Genomic DNA, 21,217 nt, shown 5'->3' with positions numbered 1-21,217 from the left:
GCATGTCCGACAGTGGTGTCGTTCTCATTTTGTAATGGCAGTTGCGTTTATTTTATTCTTTGTCAAGGTAGTATGAAATTGGAACGGTGCGGCAATGTCAATTATAAGAATACTGGACACAGCTAGAGACACACACATTCAGGGGAGGAATCTTTAAAGTACAATATTCAATTACAAGTGAATAGTTAAATGTTTTCACACTAGGTATTTTAAAATGGGTTATACAGTATAAGAAGTATACTGTGTAACATAGTGGCATCCAGTTAAATCCACGGTTTATCTTTGGTAAGCTTCTACATACATAAAATAGATGGAGGGCTACATGACACATAAGAAGCTAGAGCTGTTTATGAATGCTACTTAAGTAGCAACAGTAAAGATCTGTTTTATCCCATGCGTCACACCACAGAATGTGGCACAGAGGGTCCCTTACTGCAAGTGAAGATCAATTAATGTGGATGCCACACAATTCATTTTCATCCACAGGCATGTAAATCAATTTAGCAGAACGTTATAATTATTACTGCACAGGTCGCTGGATATGCAGCACTTTCTGGTGCATAACCCAGACATAATTAGCATCATCGGACTTACTCATTGAATCAAGGTACAGTAATATATAAAAAAAAAGTTGACTATGTTAACTGAACACCCTCGACAAATGTGGTGTTGGTCCACTTATTACAGTAAGCCTGTACATTCTTGCATACTACAATAATGCAAAAAAGCCTGATATGTGAGATATTTCATCTCTAAATCACAATACCAGGATAGAATATTCTAGGAACAGACATAAACTATATGATGGCAAACAAGGGTTTCTGTTGGTTGGAGTCTTCCTGGATGATCAGTATATCATTTTGCATATGATAAGAGCTGAATAAGGGAGTTGTTGTTAGGTCTTGCCTTTTGGGCCAAATTAGCATCATGATGCATTCTTACAGCCACAGACACTGTTTTTTTTTTTTCTCTTTTCATTTCATTTTCACTCGTGGCTGTTGGATTTCCCAGTTCACCATGGCGTTCTGAATAATTTATGTAGTTTTCACAGGAGGATTTTTCCCCCATCTTGACTAGCCAGTTTAATATGGGAGAATACAGAAAATACAAGGGAAATTTCAGGGTGGAGGATTCTCAGTGAGAGTTATGGGAAAAGAGTGTTTGCAGGTATTCATCAGTGCTGACTTAGTTAAGCACAAATACACTCGAGCAGAACTGATCAAAATGGCGAGAATCACCCACAGCCATCTCTTCCAAATGAGTCTCGTCAGAAACTGTTCATGTTCGTGCCTGGTTCAAATGCATGTGCATCAGAAGACAAGAAGTTTCAATTCACACATTCTGTATATGTTTATCTGAGGAATATTGTATTTTATTTATTTATTAATTTATTGGAACAACATGCCATTAAAGTCCAGGGCTATATATTCATACATATTATGCATTTCACTCAAAACATTACTTTATCCTGCCAAGTCTCTTTTGATTTGATGTTGTCATACTTAATCTGGCTGGGTACTTAATTAAGACATTTAGATAGTACCCTGGTGATACTCTGGCATCCTTTTCCTTATGTGAAGGGCGGTGTCCTTCAGCTGAAGTTGATGGTTCTTTTCCATTGCCTCACTTTCGCAGAACCAGTTGAAACAAACATTTTCATCCCAGGCTTACTCTGAATCTTCTTTTACAAGTATTGGAATGAACAGATTAGTTTTCTTTCTTTCAAGCCAAGTCTCATCATGCTAAACAATGGCCTGAATTCAGTCAACATTTGTCCTTAACTCTGACTCATACATACTGTATTTAAAAACTACGGGTAGTTTCTCTCTTCCTCGCCAAGTTTGGCAATAACAAGAATAAAGTCACATAGAAATCAATTTTGTTTAGCAACAGAGGAGAGAACAGAACAACTAGCTGATATCTATCTGACCAATTTGTGGATTAGCCCAGTAGAAACAGGAAGTGAATCCCCCCATTGGTTAACTCTAATGTCAAATGGTACAATTTAGGTCTTCAGTTTGAAAAGGGGTTGGGTCCTTCTCTTTGCCACTCTTTCTCTTTCATGGCTCCTGGGTGTGGATGTGTACTGCATGTGCTTTTTGATGATTCTCGATACTGACCTCCATCGCTCATGGTTAAAAAATTTTTCATTCATTCCTCTATATCCAGAAAGTGCAACTTTGCTGTCACCGTGGTCTGTCACTAAAGATCCTGTGGTATGATGTTCTTTTTTACCCACAGCTTGAGTTTTTTAATAGATGGCATGTTATGTCACGGTGATATTGTGTGCACTTACAATCAAGGCAGCAAAGAATATGTTAATTCAATTTCTCATCTGCTGTGCTGGCAGAGTTAAAAACTCCATATGTTAAGCACAGTAACTGCTAGCCATCAGCTCATGCTGTCTGGTCTTCTCATAATCGCATGACAACTGGGATCTGAAGTGCAATCTTCAATATATGCCAATATTTAACAAATTGCCCAGATGCATCTCATAAAATGCTTGGTACTAGAAGTCCGCTCAGAAATGAAGTTCTGCTCCACGGTGGAGCCCCTACTCCATAAAGAGACTTAAATATCCCTCTTCCTAATCTGGAAGTTAATTCGGTGATGCTGCATACGCTGATTGAAATTAATAGTGCACTGCTTTGTGCTATAAAGTACTAACCATAACCGTAATCTTTTTAAAAAAATTTTTTTTAACAAAAATAATGCCCTTTTTAAACTATACTTATATAATATATTGTTGACACCCACATGTAGATACCAGTTTCTTTATCCATTATTCAAAGGCACAATATAACATGGTGTACTGTTGGTCTGTTGTGGTTTTTTTCAGTCTAAGGAGTGCAAAAAAAAGCACATCACCTAATTGACTTGCAAACTGAAGTAGGGGTGTGATGTTACTGTGTTTTTATTTTTGACAGAAAATGCCAAAATGGTCTGGAAAAATCCCATGAAAGTATACCTCAGTTTCCATCAGGGTGTTTTTTCTTCCCCCTCATGGAAAACATTCATGCATAAGCCTGAAAAACTGATATATAAAAGGCATTGCAAGACAACACACATTAGCATATTTTGGCGCTCGGTGCTAACCCCATTTGTTTAATGCCATCTCTGCAGATGATAAATGCCAGAAGAATGACTATCGGAAGCTGAAAAACATGGTGCTGGATCTGCATAACCAGAGGTACATCAGGCAGGATGAAACCGGGGAGAGTGACGATAAGATGCTCCTGAAAAGAGCCTTGGTGGACCAAATGTTCAAGTACTACGATGCTGACGGCAGCGGGCTCGTCGACAGCAGCGAGCTGTCACAGGTGAGGCGGCGAAATAAATAAACGAATGAACGCTCTTATGTCTGCCTGGTCAACAGCAAGAAGCAGGAATGCAGTTTGCTCTTGTCTTTGAAAAAGATCATGGCTTGGAGTTGGCCTCTTTAACATACTGGAGAAGCTGTCGGGATTGATCTAGTGATTTCAGTAGCATGATACACACTCTCAATTTTCAGTTAAGCTTCTGGGCATCAGTAAAATACGGCGATACTTTGACTTATGTCAGCCGTGTGATGTAAAATAAAAGGAGGTATGAATTTCTAAAGGAGAAATTCTCTTTATTGTATTTCAAAAAAAGGTGTCCTGTGGCAAAGTACAACTGCATAAACCTGTTGTGGCATATATAATGACTTTTCTGCCTGACAGAAGTCCCTTAACAGATAGAGAGTGGGAGATATGCATACAATATTAATGCAGCTAAATGTCGAGACACTGGTTTGTGTGGCATTCATTTAAATAATTGAATAAGTAAGCAACCATTTTTTTGGTTTAATAACCTTTCAACTGTTTCCAGAAGGGTTTGCAATAATATATCCTGGGGCATACTGATTGCAGTTCTCTCTGCTGGATTCTGCAGAGATATGGAATGAGGCTTCTGGTTTTATTCCTCTTGTTTTGGAAAGGGAAAAAACTGTCCAATTTAATAATAGCCTATTCCTGCACATATACTTCTATTTTCTAGAATGTAAAAAACTTTAATATATATATAAAGAATATGTTTTCTTTCTCTCTGTACATTTACCTGAACATGGTATGTAATGGGAAGACTTACAGTAAGTCATTCAACATCTACAGTATGCATCCATCCCAGTTGTTAGACTGGCCAAACAACAAGCAGCCAGGCTAAAAATACATTCAAGCCCTAAGATTGTAAAACATGACTGAATTATAAAAGGCAATGGGACATACATTTAAAATCAAATGTTGTTCAGAGGCTAATCTGATATTAAAATAGCTATGGCTCAAATACTGCAGCACTAAAAAATGCGTAGTATGAGGATGACTCTGGATCTCTTTTGTAAGTTGAAGGGTGCATGGTAAAATTTTAACTAGAAAAAAAATAGTTGTATTAAAAATAATCTTTCGGAAGCCTCCTTAGGAAAGTGGAACATGCATTGTTTTGTCAGCTGTCTTAAATTACAGCTACTTCGATGGCTCTGATGAGACTGGAGTTCCTTATAACTATGACTCCTGATATGCTTTAGCGTGGCTTCCTACCCAACAAGCAGGCTTCGTTCCAAATGGCTGTAGCTCGCCTGTAGCACTAGCCTGTGTGGAAAACAGTCACATCAATGACTAGCACATGAGAGGAGTACACAGGCCTCATCCTAGCACAGGTGCAGATGGCGCAATTACGACTCGAAAGGCACTATTGGCATTCAAATATCAAGGGAAAATAAACAATAACAGCAGCAGCGGCAACAACAACAACCGTAACAACAAATATGAGCTAGCCAGCATGTATTACCTCACAATACAGTGGAAGCTACACATCATAGCCAGCTGTCAACCGTTCCTCAGCATGTGCCATTTTACCCAGCTTTTCCAAATCAATTCAACAAAAAAACATAAAATAAATAAATATATGTTGATGACATTCATAAGTTAGAGTAGATAAAGCTGTAAGATGATCCTGTTTGATATGAAATTCTGTTGTGGCACCTCTTCCACCATCTGAATGAAAACTAGAAAATATAAATAATATAGTTGTCTGCTCTGTCTTCAGACTGCCGAGCTGACATGACATTAATAAGAAAATTTTATTCAGTATTTCTGTCTCGTACCAAGTCAAATCTACATGTCAGTAAATTCTTAGCGCTGTTAAGCAAAGTGCATCTAACCAAAGATAATTCATTAATGTAATAATTGTGCCGCAGACCAAGAGCTGCTGCAGAAAAGCTGTGCTGCGCTTGCATTTTCAGAATTGTCCTTGGCTGTCTTGTTCTTTTTTCTCCCCCCCCTGCTCATTCTTATTCAAAGTGAGTGGTAAAGCAGGCCAGATGAGTAGACATCTGTAGCCCGCCAGGTGTTTGATGGCTTGACCAGGCGGGTGTTAATGGACCCGTTTCAACCTCTGCACTGCAGATCATCAAGCAGGAGGGGCTGGCCAGGGATGGATCTGAATGCACACTGTTTGATCTCCTGAAATACGATGATGTCGACGACGATGAACATTTGACTAAGGATGAGTTCTACAGGGCTTTCGGTGAGTGCCGGTTTTTCCTCGTAATGATGCTGTTGGTGCTTGAATAGTGAAGAGCTGAGTGTTTTTGACAAAAAAATCTAATCACTTATTTACACATTTTGTATTTATCATCTTTTAACACATCAAATTTATTATTGTATCAGCTGATTGATTCATTTATTTTTGGCATATGGCTTTTACGTCTCACATCTGGGGTTAATTTTGTTTTGAAGTGTTACTTTGCTGAGAAGTGATGTGTTTGTGCCCAAAAAACTAAAATGTTGCTGCTTGAATGGGCTCAATTTTTATGGCAAAATACATTTTCCGGTGCATTTTGCAATTATAGTGCGGCTGAGGTTTTATTATGTTGAGCAAATGTGCTCATGTGAGATTTAGAGTTACATTCATAATTCACTGAAGACACAATTTACAAAACAGAGATACGAAATAGGACATAAAAACAAACAAACCTTTAAATATTTTGCAGAAAGGTAATTGTAAGCATACTGGACTCAGTACCCATCAGAGTATTAAAAGGAGTATATTACCACAACAGCATGGATGACTGAACATTTGCAATTGTGCTTCAATATTACGGTTTCTTTACATAAGCAAGCATAGGGTAGGTGAGCACAGCTATTTGATTATGACCCAGATTGACAGCTTCACATATCTAACATTAAGACTTCCGGTAAGGGCTAATGGTCTGTCATTGGTTAATCTGAGATTACGCATTCTAAAGTGAAGGAATTATACAGGGTAGCGTTTCCATTTAAATTGCTCAAAAGCAGAAAGCCACATGGTATCTCATCCCCTGATAGATTAATTTAAGTGTGTTTATGCAAATGCCTGTAGGACCTGTGACTCACCCTAGCAGTGTTCAAAGAAACACAATAGATTCAGATTGAATTTTTTCAGATTCAGATTCAGAGGTGATATTACCAAACTGCCTCATATTTGCTGAAGATGTTGGAAACATTATGTGGGTGAAATACAGTATGTGACTTCCACACAGAAACGATGGCCTGGATTCAGTCAAACTGAAAACGATTCAGCCAAACTGAAAAAGAAAGGTCACACACACTCTGTACTCCAATGCAGTTTCTGTAACCAATGTTTCGACAGCAAGCTTCATTCCTCAGGCCCTGAACAATGTGTGCATTTTTAAAAAATTAGTCCAAAAAATATTTAGTGGGATGAGAGACATACAGTTTCTGAGACAGAAATCCAGTCCACATCCCATTATCAATTTTTAAAGGCATTTCTTTAGAAGTGCTCAGTGGTTATTAAACCATGTCTTACAGGTATCTTAAAGATGAATAGTTTATAGTTGAATCCTCATTGCAGCTGACTTCTAAGCAATCTATTGAGAGTCCCCAAATACTAAATCCACAGCAGTTCTGTGAACAGTTCTATCTTGTATTCAACAGTTCAGGTCAGTTAAATCTGAGGTTAACACATTGTTCAGGCTGGTTGGCAGCATTGGCTTGGCCTGTGCTCAAGGTAAAGTGTTATTTAATTGCTGTACAGTAGTAACTATTTCAAGCTGTTTTAATTGCGCAAAACTAATCAATGTAGAGAGAATTTACAGTACTTCTTGTCAAATACAATTGTTTTGTGGGATGGAAACTGATTTTTTTTCAATTTCACCAGCAATATCATTTATGTTAAATTGTTTTTGTTTAAAATCCTGTATGAAAGGTTTTAATTGAGAATTAAATATTAGTAACCTGTATTAGGTAAATCAACAAAATTACTGCATTAACAAGACCAGAACAGTCTAAATGCATTATTGCATAGCACTACATGCACATGTTGTGTCATTCCTAGTGCCATTATCGTGTCTAGCAAACATATTACAGTGAGCAGATGGCATCCTTGTTTTACCTGATATAGCTTTCGTCCTCAATTTCTGTTTTGTCTTTTTACCATTTGTTGAGCAACTTACGCCTCCAACATTTTGGCTTTACACTTTCAGTGTATGACAAATTTTTAGCAATATGTTTGTAGAGAGTCTATATTTCAAGGTAATATTTATTGGCAATAGAACTCACATCAGAAATTAACTGAAGTTAAGTACAGTACTATAGAACAATATAATACATTCATAATCATAAGATTTTTAAAACACACTTATAAATCTATAAATGTCAATAATAATACTATAAAATCAAACTATGTCTTGGAAAAACAATATTGCATAACAGTAGCACATTTACAGAACAGCTGGATTAACCCAATGACAAATGATTTGTATTGTATGTACTGATCATGTCAGTGCCTATTGTAATAAATAAATAAATAAATAAATGAAAGATAAGCAGAGATGCTCAAAAAAAGAGAAGCCAAAATAGACGTCCTAACCAGGCCAATGGCCAAGTTTTGATGGCTTGCCTGAGCAGTGGCATTCTAACACCTCCCACGTTATACACTGAACAGTTACCGTGCTCTGTGAACAACGCTGCAAAACAAAACCCGTTTCTGTTCGAGATAGTTCTAACTTCTCCTTGAAGGCATGTGTTCATACATTTTCTCTTCTTGTTTCCTTTGTCGCTTTCTCCTTGCGCTGACATTTCAAATGGTTTCAGTTGGCCCTGACATTTAGCCGGGGTGACACTTCCGTAAAAATCTATTGAGGTCCCTTAGCAGTCACAATAGAAAAAAATAAAATAAAATAAAATAAAGCAGGCCACTCAACCTACTTTGGTATGGAAAACATTTCCAGGGGAATAAAAAAATAAAAAGGGCAACAGCCTTTCTTCTGTGTCTTCCATGTTAGCGATTATGCGGGGGAAGCAGCCTGCTTCGGGCGCCACTCATCAAACGGAGAACTTTGACAAATCTAAGGAAAGCTCCCCTTCCTTGAAGAGTTGCGGTTTCGTGTCAGATCTAACCACTTTTGTCTTCGTGGACATGAAACAAGAGCTTGCATAATAACTCTTACTGTAACTTCTGACTGACAAGTTGTATCTTTCCGCTTGACATTTTTGGTGTGTCTCTGCAGATTCAAAGCATGTCTAAGAAAATAATCTTATAAAGATAAATTAAGTTAACATAATCAATAAAAATTGACTACCCATGCGTCATACTGAATACATTTTTTTTTTCCCGAAGGATTCAGTGAACAGTGTAGGTCAATGTTTAGGCAGTAAGACTTTCTGAATTACAAGTGGGCAGAGATACATCTTATGCTGTCCTTATAATCATAGCTTATACTGTTACAAAAGTCTACAGAAGTCTTCATGAATCTGAGTTTACTCCTCACAAGTAATAAAAAGTGCTGAACAGAAGAATAATATATGCAAAGAGAAACATTAACTGAAGGAGAATATTGTATATATAGAATATTGGGGGGGGGGGGGGGGAGGGTAAGCTGAGTGAGGAGAGCAGTTTATGTGGGTTACAGGATGAATTCTCAATTCTACTTTGATGAAAGTTAGCTTCAGCAGCTGTGACAGAGGATGAACATGCAGAGAGGAGGGAGTGCTAACTGGACAGGTCGGCAGAGTCTCTGGATCTGCGCCATCTCCCTGCTGCCCATAATGAGGTCCTGCTGGCGCATAGTGTGACATCTCCATCAAACTACAGCATTTGTACACCATTTGCACTTAGCATTATGATATATGCCTGTGATGTTGAAGCCAAGATATTTTCATATTATAAACACATTATATATTTGTGATTGATGTTAAACTATTCTTCATCTGTTTTTACAAGGTAATTGCGTAACATTTTATCCAGTTGCCGACCACCTCTCAACAGCATGCTGTTTACTGTAAATGTACTTCTGACCTACATGTTGATGAATCATTTGTTTGCTCATCTGCAATCTACATATGTCGTGCTTTACAGCATGTGCAATAACAATATATACTATAATCAACATTTGTGTTTCAAAAAAAGCTCTCCTTACATTGCATTTTCGATGAACAAACCCTGAACTTTGTCAATTTATTTTGGGTGAACTACCCCTACTTATATTTAATACTATCCCCTCAAATCCGTTTCTGCTTAAAGCATTAAATCATAAATACCCCTTTCACTCTATTGCATGTAACATTATATTATAGGTAATGACTACAACTCTCAGCTGTGTTTCTGCTATCTGCCTTTTGCCTAAAACTTGTGATTTTTCTGAGGATAAAACAGGATTAATAAAATGTTCTGGATTAATCCATTTACTTTATCAGCCCTAATCTTTCACTGTGAGCCATCTAAAAAAATATATTTTTTATTCTGTCCTGCATTTACCACGTGAAGTGTAGTCATTGGCTTTAATTGATCAATTGCGTGCTGACTAACAATGAAAGTACTGTGAGAACTGTGTTACGTGAACCATTTGCATGGGCAAAAAGGTTTTCTGTATTAAGACCTGTTAAATGAACTGCCGATAAAATCCTTTAATAGTTCTTATCACTTTTAATTGCTGTGAAGATAATACAGTTTCCACACTGAAGTTCATTAGTCATGCCTTTATGAAAATGTAATATATACTATTATTGTGGTATGAATTCTACAATGTGACATGTAATTGCAATTTATGTATTAAATATTGCATGCATATTGCACTTACATTTAAATAATATACAAGCGAATATCTTGGAAAAGTGCAATTAAAATTTTGCGGGTGATCATATTTTAGATAATTGTGTTGGACAGGAGTCACTTGATCCACATAATTCGAATATATTATTTATCCACGAGCAGATGCTGGGAAAATGACTATGAAAGTCATTTTCGTTTGTTGTTCATATTTAAACTCTAAGGTCACATGGTGTGCCCCCAGTGTTTTATTATGTCAGAACCTTATGCTGTGAAGTTAAGAAGGACTGAGGCTTGGCACCTGATATGAATTTGGGATTGATGCCCCAGATGAGACGAAGCAAAACGCATGGTTTCAATAAGCAAGAAAGCAAATATAAGGAATTTGTGCATTTGTAATCTAACACTTATTTATATTCAATGAGACATATTAAAACATAACCAAGATTTGACCTTTATTGAACAATATGATAATGGCACCTAGTGAGACAGATTACAAGTGTGTTTTTGTAAACAAAAATAAATAAATAACAGTATTTGCACAATCTCCTCGAGATATCAAGGCTCAAGGGCCAAATTCTTGATTTATTGATTGATTAATTTTTTCATTTGTTTATTGTGATCCCATACTAGACACCAGGTTGAAATATAAGATTTTATAAGGACATTGCATGTCAATTTTCAACACTTTACAATGATTCACATTGACTTGTATGGCAAAGCACTGATAAAATAACTTGCCATGGGAAAAATAGACTCTATCTTTTATGAGATATCTATTTTATGGGAGTGGGGCACTGTTTGTATTGTGCATTATAAAATAAACCAGGCATTAGTAATTACATGCATTGATTATGGTATAGTGTTATGGTATACCATAATAGTTGCCCAAATACATTTACAGTATTGTGAATGCGGTGTTGTTGACTGACTGATTGACTCATTCATTCATTCATTCATTCATTCATTCATTCATTCCTTCCTTTCTTCATTGTTCCACACTAGTTGCAAGGATGAAATACAAGATTATTTTTTGTAAGTTTAAGAAAGAATTGCACACTTTTTGTTTTAAACACTGCATTGTGATTTAATGTGACTTGTATGGCAAAGCTAGAACTCTAAGCAGTGATATAAATAAATGGGCTCTATCTTATATGAGACACTGCACTCTGTTTTATGGGAGTGAGGCACAATCTGTATTGTGCATTGTATTGTAAACCATGAATTAGTAATTACATGCATTAATTGTTAATTATGGTAGATTATTAGTGCACAGAATTGTTTACCCTTATTAGTTTTTCAAATGGCAATGGCAATGTGATTTGAAGGTTGTGGGGATGTATCAACTCTTCAGTGTTTGACACTGTGAATGATAAAAGTTAAATTTTCATAAGAACTAAAGTTCTCCTACATGCATACATACACATCCAAACTGTAGTGTGTGGTTTAATTAAAATGGATAATTGATATAAAATGACATATTTAAGATAGCCATCATATCAACTGGGCAAATTACTTTGTGAGAAATTGGACGGAATATGCATTGGACAGAATTCTGTAAAATTATTGTTTATTATTTCTCAGATTATACTAATTATTGTTTCCAATCAGCTTTTTTATATATTCATTATCATAGCCGATAAATATGCAGGCTTTATTTCCAAACCATTATCATGTCCATGTTATTTCACTAAGTTGGGCTTTACAGACAAGGTCTCCCATTATTGAAAATGAATGCACACCCTTGGTCCAATCAGAATCGAGTATTCAGCCAAGCCGTTGTATAAAGTGAAATATGCAACTGTTGGTCAAACTGATATCACTGATATTGCTGCTGGACCAATGTTAGAAAGAAATGTTTTTTTTCCCCCACAGAAGTTGGACTTATGGTGAATACATGTGATAAAAGCCTTTGAGCTAAAGAGCACACTAGCACTAAAGTCAAGCCGCATTGAGTGCGAACTGTATTAGACAAAACATTTATTAATGGAGCTGTTCGGCGTACATTCCTCGCATTTTCAACATGGCCTGGGTGGGTGGTCTGGAATGCACTGGGAGTTTGAACAAAGAGACATCATTTCTCATTGTCAACCTTGCAGCCATGACCTGTCTAATAGCCCTGCGTCTTATTCTCACTGTTCTGGACTTTCATAATTCGTAAAATTCAGAGTCACCAATCCTGCCGTGTCTGTCATTATGAGTCAGAACAGTCCTGTCTGATGTGAAATGAGTGGATTCTTTGGAGATATTGAACAGGTTTATTCTAACTATCGCATTATAGGTGGAATGGGATGTCCATTGCTTTCTTGAGAACCTTGTCCTTCCCTATGTGGGCTAAGGAATGAAGCAGACTCTATTAGGGAGTGAGTTGAGAAAGAGTTGAGTAAGTGGGAGAGAGAGGGAGAGAGAAAGGACACACTGCTTTAGGCTGATTCTCAGCTGCCACTAACTGCTTTAATGTTTTAAATTGCCTTCATAATGCTCATTTTAGAAAGTGCACAACTGCCTGCAGGGGTGTTGCTATCAAAAATATCTCTTAAGTGTTAGCATAAGGGATACAGAATCCTGGATATTGTATTACTAATTGATGCCATAACAATTTTTTACCATTTGACTTCATTTAATTTCTGAGTTTTACAACAAATGAAAAGGTTCAATGCTGCTGCAATACATTAGCGTTAATTACAATGTACCTTGCAACTCAGATTTAAAAGTTACATTTAAACATTTAAAGATGCAGATCAGCATAGACTTGGTTTCATATCATTTGATCCAAAAATGCAAACTGTTATTTCAATTAATCAGCTGTCAGGCAGAGAAAAAAACAAACGAAAACAAAACAGCATACACAATAATTGTTTGATATACTCTTAGATTACATTCGCAGTATTTAGTAGATACGCTTATCCAGAATGATGTACACAGCTTTTGCATTTTTAACATTTAACATAGTATACATTTATGCAGCTGGATATACTGTATACTGAAGTAATGCAGGCTTGCTGAAGGATACAATTGTAGTGTCCTACTTTGGAATTAAATCTGTGACCTTTCAATTACAAGGCCAGTTCCTTAATCATTATGCTATATCGCCACCCATGTGGGGCACTGTGTGCAAAGGGGATGGTGTATTTTGCATTTTACCTGCCTATTTTCTTCAAGGAAAAAAGTGCTTTAAATGACATTTTGTAAAAAAATAAATATTAAATATGGGCTTGTAAATAAGTGTGCTAGTTAAATATGGGCTTGTAAATAAGTGTGCCAGTTAAATTAGTTTTGACCCAGGCACAAACACCACCAGCATTCTGTGTTAGCCAGACACACCATACATTCAAAAGAAAACAACAGTGACAGGGATTTATTATTTTACAGCTGGAAGGCAGTAGGATGAAGACTATTTTCATTCTATATCAGTTTAACCATGTCACTGAAGTCCACATTTGGACATGAAATGGCCTCTCATGGTGTTTCAACTTCGGAAAATAACCCTTACCTTCCAGCACTGTTTCTGCCAAGTCTTTTGAAACACGTAAAATAAATTTAAAAATTGCATGTCACTTTTGTATGTGCATTTGTAGCAGCGAGATTCTCATGTCACCAGTGCATGCATGACCTGCTGCATGATAAAAACATATTCACCCCCCCAGGGACCAGCCTAAACTACTGATATCCAGGCCTTCAACATAGACAAATGGGACAGTCTAAAGATCACCAGCAATTAGGGCACCTCAGTCCCAACTCCTGTGTTCTATACCATTACAGTGTTCTCCTGGAGCCTGAGGCAATTATTCAGTGTCTCCATGGCCGCTGTTGAGCTCAGTTCCGCTCTCCATCAGGTTGGGCTGACAGGCCCCGGTACAGCCCTGTGATGTACTGTAGCTGTCCTTCTTAGCGCTTGGCGCGCATCTCGACATGCCTGCCGCCGCCGGTTCAGAGTTCAGTGTCACTCCGCGCCGACAACGGCGGCTCCAATGGGGCGGCACACCGGCGCGACGGAACACAAACTTCCCCCTGACGACAGCGCCCGGTGACAAACGACGAGAGTGTTGCAGGCAACGCCCGTTTGTTTCGCCGTTTTTTTTGTTTTTTTTTTAACAGGAAGTACACAGTGTTGGATTCGATCCAATTAGCGGCTGCTAAAACCGCATAGCATGCTAATACGCTCGGGTCCCAAGAGGTGCCCCCGACAGCTGCACTGGAGATTTGGCTCACAAAACATAAGCAGCTCTGATGCGCCGCGTAAATTACCATTCATTCCACTTTTATAGGCATCAGTCACTTTATTAGATTACAACAGAAGGTTTATTGCCGCTTTATTTCAAGATTTGATCCGTCGCCAACTGTGGCATCTAAAATTATTGTTGACTCCGGAGCTCAGTTCCTATGCAATTCACAAACATAAATCAATTTTTGCTACAATTTACCGAGGCACAAAGTGTTTCCACACAGACCCACAAACCCTTCATATAGGAGGTTACGGATATGAATTACATTCATTAAATCATAGGAAATACTTATACCACTGCAATGTAAATTATGTATCAAACGTTTACACGGCATATTATATTTTAAATAGCTTAATGATAGATTCAAATTATTCTGTGTATCTCAAACTAAAACGTTTTGCTATATAAATATATACATGCAAGTATACACTGTATACTGTATATACATATCAGACAACCCTTTCTTTTACTTACTTTCAAGTGAAATCAGCCATTAAGTGCAAGTTATTCATTTTTCAGGGTCAGAAGATAATGCAACAAACAAATATTTAACACAAAATTACAACAACAAAAATCTCCACAATTATTGACTATATCAAATATGTCTGTATTTTGTTTATCCACCCTTTATTACAGCTTCCAGTATTTTTGGGGAACTTGCTTTTTCAAATAAATTTTCAGGCATACTTTTCAATGTTTCTCTCACCTCCAAAGTTTAGTGTTAAAAGTTGGCTGCATTTTCTGCTTCTCAAATCCAAATAATCCCAAACACATTCACTTATATTGAGGTCTGGACTCTAGGGTGGCCAATCCATTGTTCTCAGAACACCAGCATGATCTTCTTAGCAGTGTGCTTGGGGTTGTTATCTTGCTGTAGAATTAATTTTCTACCAATCAAACTTTTGTCCAGAGGGTATTGCATAATATGTAAGGGGTATTGCATAATAAGATCTGTTTGTTTTTATCAGCATTCATGATGCCTTCAATCAAAACCAAATCACCAACTCCAGATGCTGTTATACAGCCCAAAAGTAGCACTGATCCTGCACCACACTGAACTGATGGTTGTAGATATGGTTCTGAGAGTCTTCCCTTGCTTCGGCTCTATAGATACTGCCTTCTCTCCACTTCCAAAAATCTTAAATTTGGACTCAATGGTCCATAAAACATTACTGCAAAGGTGTCCAGTTTTGGTGTGGAAGTGCAAATGTTCTTCTTTTGTTTCTTTCCTTTTCTCAGTAGTGTTTTTTTGACAGATACACATCCTTTTGAAATAGTATTGATTTGTCTTGTCACAGTGGAAGGATTGAAAGAAACACCAGTGGATTTATTCAGATCTGAAAAGAGTGGAGCCTGATTTTTCCTCTGAAAGTTCAAATTGTTAAGTACTGTCTTTGTGATGATAGTAGTTTGGTGGTCTACCAGTTCTTGCACAGTTGTTAAGAGTCCCATTTTCCACTCTCTACCTTGCAATAATCTTTTGAACTCCAATTTTGGAAACATTTATTCACTTATTTTCCTCTGACTTTCACATTCCTAATGCAACTGGATTATCTTTTCTGTCTGGGCAGTTGCTTGTTGGAATGAACTTTAGTTGTAAGGACACAGATGTTATGTGTTAGTAGTAGGGTGCACAAGAGAAAGAGTTGACAAATACTCAAGTACTGGCAGATTTGATAATATATGTAGTGGTGGATGCTTTTCTGTAAAATACGTTTCTTGCATTATTGTCTGATACTAAAAAAGAAAAATTTTGCACTGAATGGCTGATTTGCCTAGAAATTGAATAAACAAAAAGAGTGGTCTCTGACTTTTGCACAGTAATATATATATATATATATATATATATATATATATATCCTTCAATTGCAGCAGTTTTTTGTGATAGAGCCAACAACCACTTTAGTAGCCTGCAATGATAAGTTCATGAAGTTCTTTTTCTGCTGTTCCTAAAGTAGGCATTTCAAAAAAAAAAGATATTGGGATATCAGTGCACGTTGATGACGCCATTGTGTTTTCTGTTCAATGAGGCAGCAAAAGATGTATGTAAATGGCACAGTAAAGATGGTTTGCTTTCAAGTTGGCTTACCAGCAGGAAACAACCATACCACTACCCATAAACCTGTATGTTTCTGTTGGTCTGTCCCTTTTATGAGTGTTTGCTGCTCAAGCAGGTCTCCCAGGCAAACACACCTTTTATTGTGTTCCAGGAGATTTACTGTCACCCAAGGGTGGTTATATAGTACCAACAGATCACTATGGATACAGCCCAGACTAAATCAAAACTTTTACCTTCTCATTAATCACTAATTACTGCCTGGATGTTGATGGCAGTTCCACCCCTGGAGCGGGCCCCAAGAACCTTCAGAATTTCATTTAAAAAAATAAAAAAAAATCGACAGAAAAAACCCACCAGCTGCCATTGGTTCCGGGTTTATAAATTAGGATCAGTGGGAGGGCCGAGCCAGTCGATCTATAAAATAGTCATTTTCAGTGCTTATGGGGCCTCCTGCATCAGGCCTGATGGAGCCCGTTTGTAGATTTTATTTGCCTCGTAGCTTCAGACTGCAATCTCAAGAGACCACCGCAAACCCAGAGCCTCGCTCCGAGCTATTCCACATCCATTAGGACACCAGGGTGGTAATTGAATGGTTGGCGAGGATATTATTGAGCAAGATAATGCCGGTCGCGTTTCACAAAAAAGCCTGCTGAGTTTGAAATGTACGTCTTGTTAAGTGAGATGCTAGCGGCTGGATTTGCAACTGGGGCATGTGGAAGAGAACATTAGCGGAGATGCACAAGTGCGTTTTTGTGGGGCTAAGCTGATGATACAATCCTCACACGTATAGCTTAATCAGGTCAAGATGCTTTTGTCCACGAGAGGTTAAACGTGGCACGAAAATACACAGCGTGCGCACACGTTTGGTAGCCTACGTGAGACATTATTCAACGTTGGAGCATAACAATAAATTGGAAGCCAGCTTCACAAGCGTGAGTTGTCTGCATCTGTTAACAGGGAATGAATTAGCAATGGAAAGTTATATTATACCTAAAGCAACCATGGTAATTCATAACATTTATTAGCATTTATGAGACTGCATATCAGATTTAAATTTAAATAAATAAAAAAATCTCCCTGAACAAACTGAGAGAAATGGTATCTTTTCATTAGTTTACTTGGTGTTTTCTGATACTCAGAGCAATACAAGTCTCCAGATCATTCCAAGTAATGAAGCAGCAGTGTAAACTCTCTGTGGGAAAAAGTACTCATGTATTTTGATTATCATTTGGTAAAAAATCCATATTAATTTGTAAACAAATTTGTATTGAGTAAACTGCACTGATTTGTAACTGTTGGCTGCATTAAATGAGGCAAGATTTCTTAATACTGAAGCCTGTAATTGTCTCTCTGCTTGAGAAACCGTTGCTCTCACATTCACCAATTCCCCACTGCAAACTACTAAAATAATGATTGTAATTATGTTGCACATTTCTTAAGTGCTGCAGCTGTGAACACCATTTGTACAAAGAGTAAAACTTCCTCCCTTTACACATTCCTTAAAGTCTTAAAACAGACTTTTTGATACAGTGAAGGTAGACAACGCAGTTCATAGACTTTGCCTCCAAGAGTATCAAAGGAAAATGACTGTCATTCACACAAACATGAAATAAAATAAACGCCATCTTCATCCTTCCCCCTCATGGGTTCCAGGCAAAAACAATAAACTAAAATAACAAATTAAAATAACAAAGACAAAAGAAAGCAAAACCGAGCAACAACTATTTCAGTTCCCCGCTCTGTAGCTGGACTGCTTTCCAGTAGACCAGCTCCTCTGACTTTTCAGTGGGCGTTTACTTTTCCCCGTCTTTTAAAAAGAAACAAAACTGAAATTAAACAAAACTCAAATAAAGAAACTCGCTCTTGGTGTTAGCTCCCGATCTCAGCCCCGAACCGTGGAGAGCAGCACACCTTTAAGCACCTGGGCTGATTAGCTAACGCAGCCCAGGTGCGTGTGCTCTCTCCACCAGCCAGTGCAGCTGAGACCAATCTGCCTCTTTGGCGGACCGAATGCCACACACCCCTAACCCGACAATTCAGCCGAAGGCTAATGCTAATTCGACTTACACCGAGACCGCTTCCTCCTGGGTTTCGGCACCGAAACTGTCACAAAACAAAAAAGAAAACTTAGGTTGTAGATAGTCATTCTTTTTCACTTTCTCAGGATGTTTAACATAGGTTCAGCCATTTAAAATGTTAATCACACGCATCTGGTTATTCATGACTATCATTAGTTCCAGTAGTTTGGAATGAAACATGCCTAAAAGATTTTTCTTTGACACTAAAGTAATTTTTTGGGAATGATGTTGTAATGTTCACAAGCAAATGGGAGTCTATAATAACAGTGTTCGGTGGCATCCTCTAAATCAGGGATCAGTAACTCACGGTCCTCGAGGGCCGAGAATTGCTGGTTTTCCACCCTCCCTTTGCCTGGGAGTCAGGTGTGAAGACAGTCTGGCCAATCAGTCGCACTACCCGGGAGAAAAGAAAACCAGGGCCGGATTTGGATTCGAGGGCCAGAGTTGATGATCTCTGCTCTAAATGTTACTTAGGTATGCACTTTGTCACTCAAGGTTGCTTTCTTATTTGACGCCTGACTGATCATATATTTGATCATAGTACATGATGCCAAAATATTCTCAAATGATATGTTCCAAGCTGGGATTTGGCTACACCAATCCAGGAAAAAAATAAATAAATAAAATTAAAATCACAGAAGTAGTATCTTAATTATTTGTTTTGAGCTCTTTGTTTTGCTCTCTCAGTGCAGTTGTTGGGTGTAGTCTTGCTATTTATGTTTTATATTAATTACTTGGTTTTTCCCTAGATGGTTCCTTATTGTTTGCCAAGACACTGGATTATTAGAACACTTCATTGTTTTGTTGTGAGATTGATTGCTACATTGTTGTGTCAATGCTGCTACAACCCAACCCAAATATTTTTTCAGTTTTCAATAAAATCTGTCACTTACTGCACATGCATCGAACTGTGACCCAGTGTTGTTTGGGCACTCCAATACTTTAAATGGAATCAACACTGGGCATAAAAAAGAGAGTAAACTATTTTGATGTTTAAATTAAGTGGAACACTAATTATGAGAACAACTTGTATATGAAATGGATGCACGTCTCCTCGCAGCTGCTAATTGTGGAATTCCTTGTTCCTGCCAGTTTGATGCATCCATTTCGGCTGGGGATCCCATTGTATTTGTAGTTTCATGCCTCCAGGGGCAGAGCAAATTGAGTCAGGGTTTCCTTTATTCTCAAAGTACAGACCTTTCCTCATTACCCCAGAGGGAAATTAAAACTGTGCCGGGCTTCTTATGTCATGAAATTAATTGACATTGCGGTAACGATCACACTGAGTCCATGGAAAAATCAGACATGACATGTCATTAAATAGCTTGCTAAGTGGTTACATCGTGTTGCATCGTGTTGTTGTTTTGTAGTTGACATATATTGTCATTAAATCTGTAATAATGGTTATATTAAATGACAGTGTTGTTGCACTAACTATGTCAGTGTGTGTTAAATACTCATTTGAGGGGTGATTTTATTTCTTATTAAATTATGTATCATGTTTTTTTTATTTTTTGTTTTTTTATAGATTTTAATATATAGTTATTTGATTGTTGAATTAATATAAATTGCTTAATCTATAAACACAATGCCAATTTCCCGTGCTATCTGAAGTAGTATCAGGCCTGTGATACTTCAATGGACTGGGTGAATAGTAAATCATTATTTATTCCTGGATTAGAATAAATCATTTAATGATTTGCATAATGAATGGATTTAAATGCACGTGTACATTTTTCATCATTCCAAGGAAAAGAAAAATTGAACTAAATGCAGTTGTAGTTTAGTGACACATAAAACATGGTTACATTAGAACCATGCATTTGCATATCCATGTTCTTTCTCTGAAATATATCTGCTGCAGACTTATTGTTTCCACAAGATACATATTTCATGTGACATCTGCAGTCATATTATGTTCCTGGGTAAAAATACATACAAACCTGGCACATTTATGTGTTTATTTTCTCCTTGAATTCAAACACTTTACACTTTGTGCCTGGAACACACAAGTGCATACCCACAGCCTTGCGTACACACACACACACACACATACACACACGATCCGAACAAACAGAATTTATAACTACATTTGACATTTCTCTTCACAGAAGTGCTTCAGTTGAGCCTGCCTGATGACCAGAGATTGAGCATCACCACGGTCACAGTAGGTCAGAGTACAGTCATGACCTGTGGCATTGTGGGAATGCAGAGACCTCCTATTGTGTGGAGGCGCAACGGTCAAGTTCTGAACAACTTGGACCTGGAGGACATCAGTGTAAGTGCTTAGTTATCACATGAATTGTAATAACACTGTACGGTGTATAATATACATGTGTGAAGAATGAAGCCACAGTCAACTAAAGACCCTCTCCCAACCAACAATACATAGATTACATTTCATGATATGGCCAGTGTTGTTATATAATTTCAGTTTCAATACCTTGACAAGGTGCTAAACTTTGAATTTTAAGGCAAATAGCTGTAGACAAATGAATAATAGCAAAGCAAAGAAAATAAATAAATAATAGTTGGAATAAATAGTATCGAGACTAGACGGCAGTGTAGTATAATGGAGCTGGTCTTGTAACCAAAATTCTGGCCTTGTAACACTGCAGTTGTACCCTTGAGCGAGGTACTTAATTTGCATTGTTTCAGTATATATCCAGCTGCATAAATGTATGCAATGTAAATGCTATGTAAGTCATTCTCGATATGAGCATCTGCTGAAAGCCTGTAATGTAACGTAATGAACTTGTTAAAAAAAAAAAGCATTCACGCTTAACTTCCAT

The 21,217-nt window shown here is 37.5% G+C and overlaps 1 protein-coding gene across 4 annotated transcripts in view; it reads left to right on the top strand.

The window, feature by feature from the left end:
- Positions 1-21,217, top strand: part of fstl5 (follistatin-like 5) — a 113,946-nt gene that overhangs the window by 56,967 nt on the left and 35,762 nt on the right. For all 4 annotated transcript variants that reach the window (XM_035426494.1, XM_035426495.1, XM_035426496.1 and 1 more), the window contains exons 5-7: positions 3,124-3,320; positions 5,421-5,541; positions 20,537-20,703. In XM_035426494.1, the coding sequence (XP_035282385.1) occupies positions 3,124-3,320; positions 5,421-5,541; positions 20,537-20,703 (485 nt within the window). The remainder of the gene's footprint in view (positions 1-3,123; positions 3,321-5,420; positions 5,542-20,536; positions 20,704-21,217) is intronic.

Source organism: Anguilla anguilla, chromosome 7 (genome assembly GCF_013347855.1).
Source record: "Anguilla anguilla isolate fAngAng1 chromosome 7, fAngAng1.pri, whole genome shotgun sequence".
NCBI classification, from domain to species: Eukaryota; Metazoa; Chordata; class Actinopteri; order Anguilliformes; family Anguillidae; genus Anguilla; species Anguilla anguilla.
The sequence above is the reverse complement of the archived record's forward strand: the minus strand, read 5'-3'. Positions and strand labels throughout refer to the sequence as shown.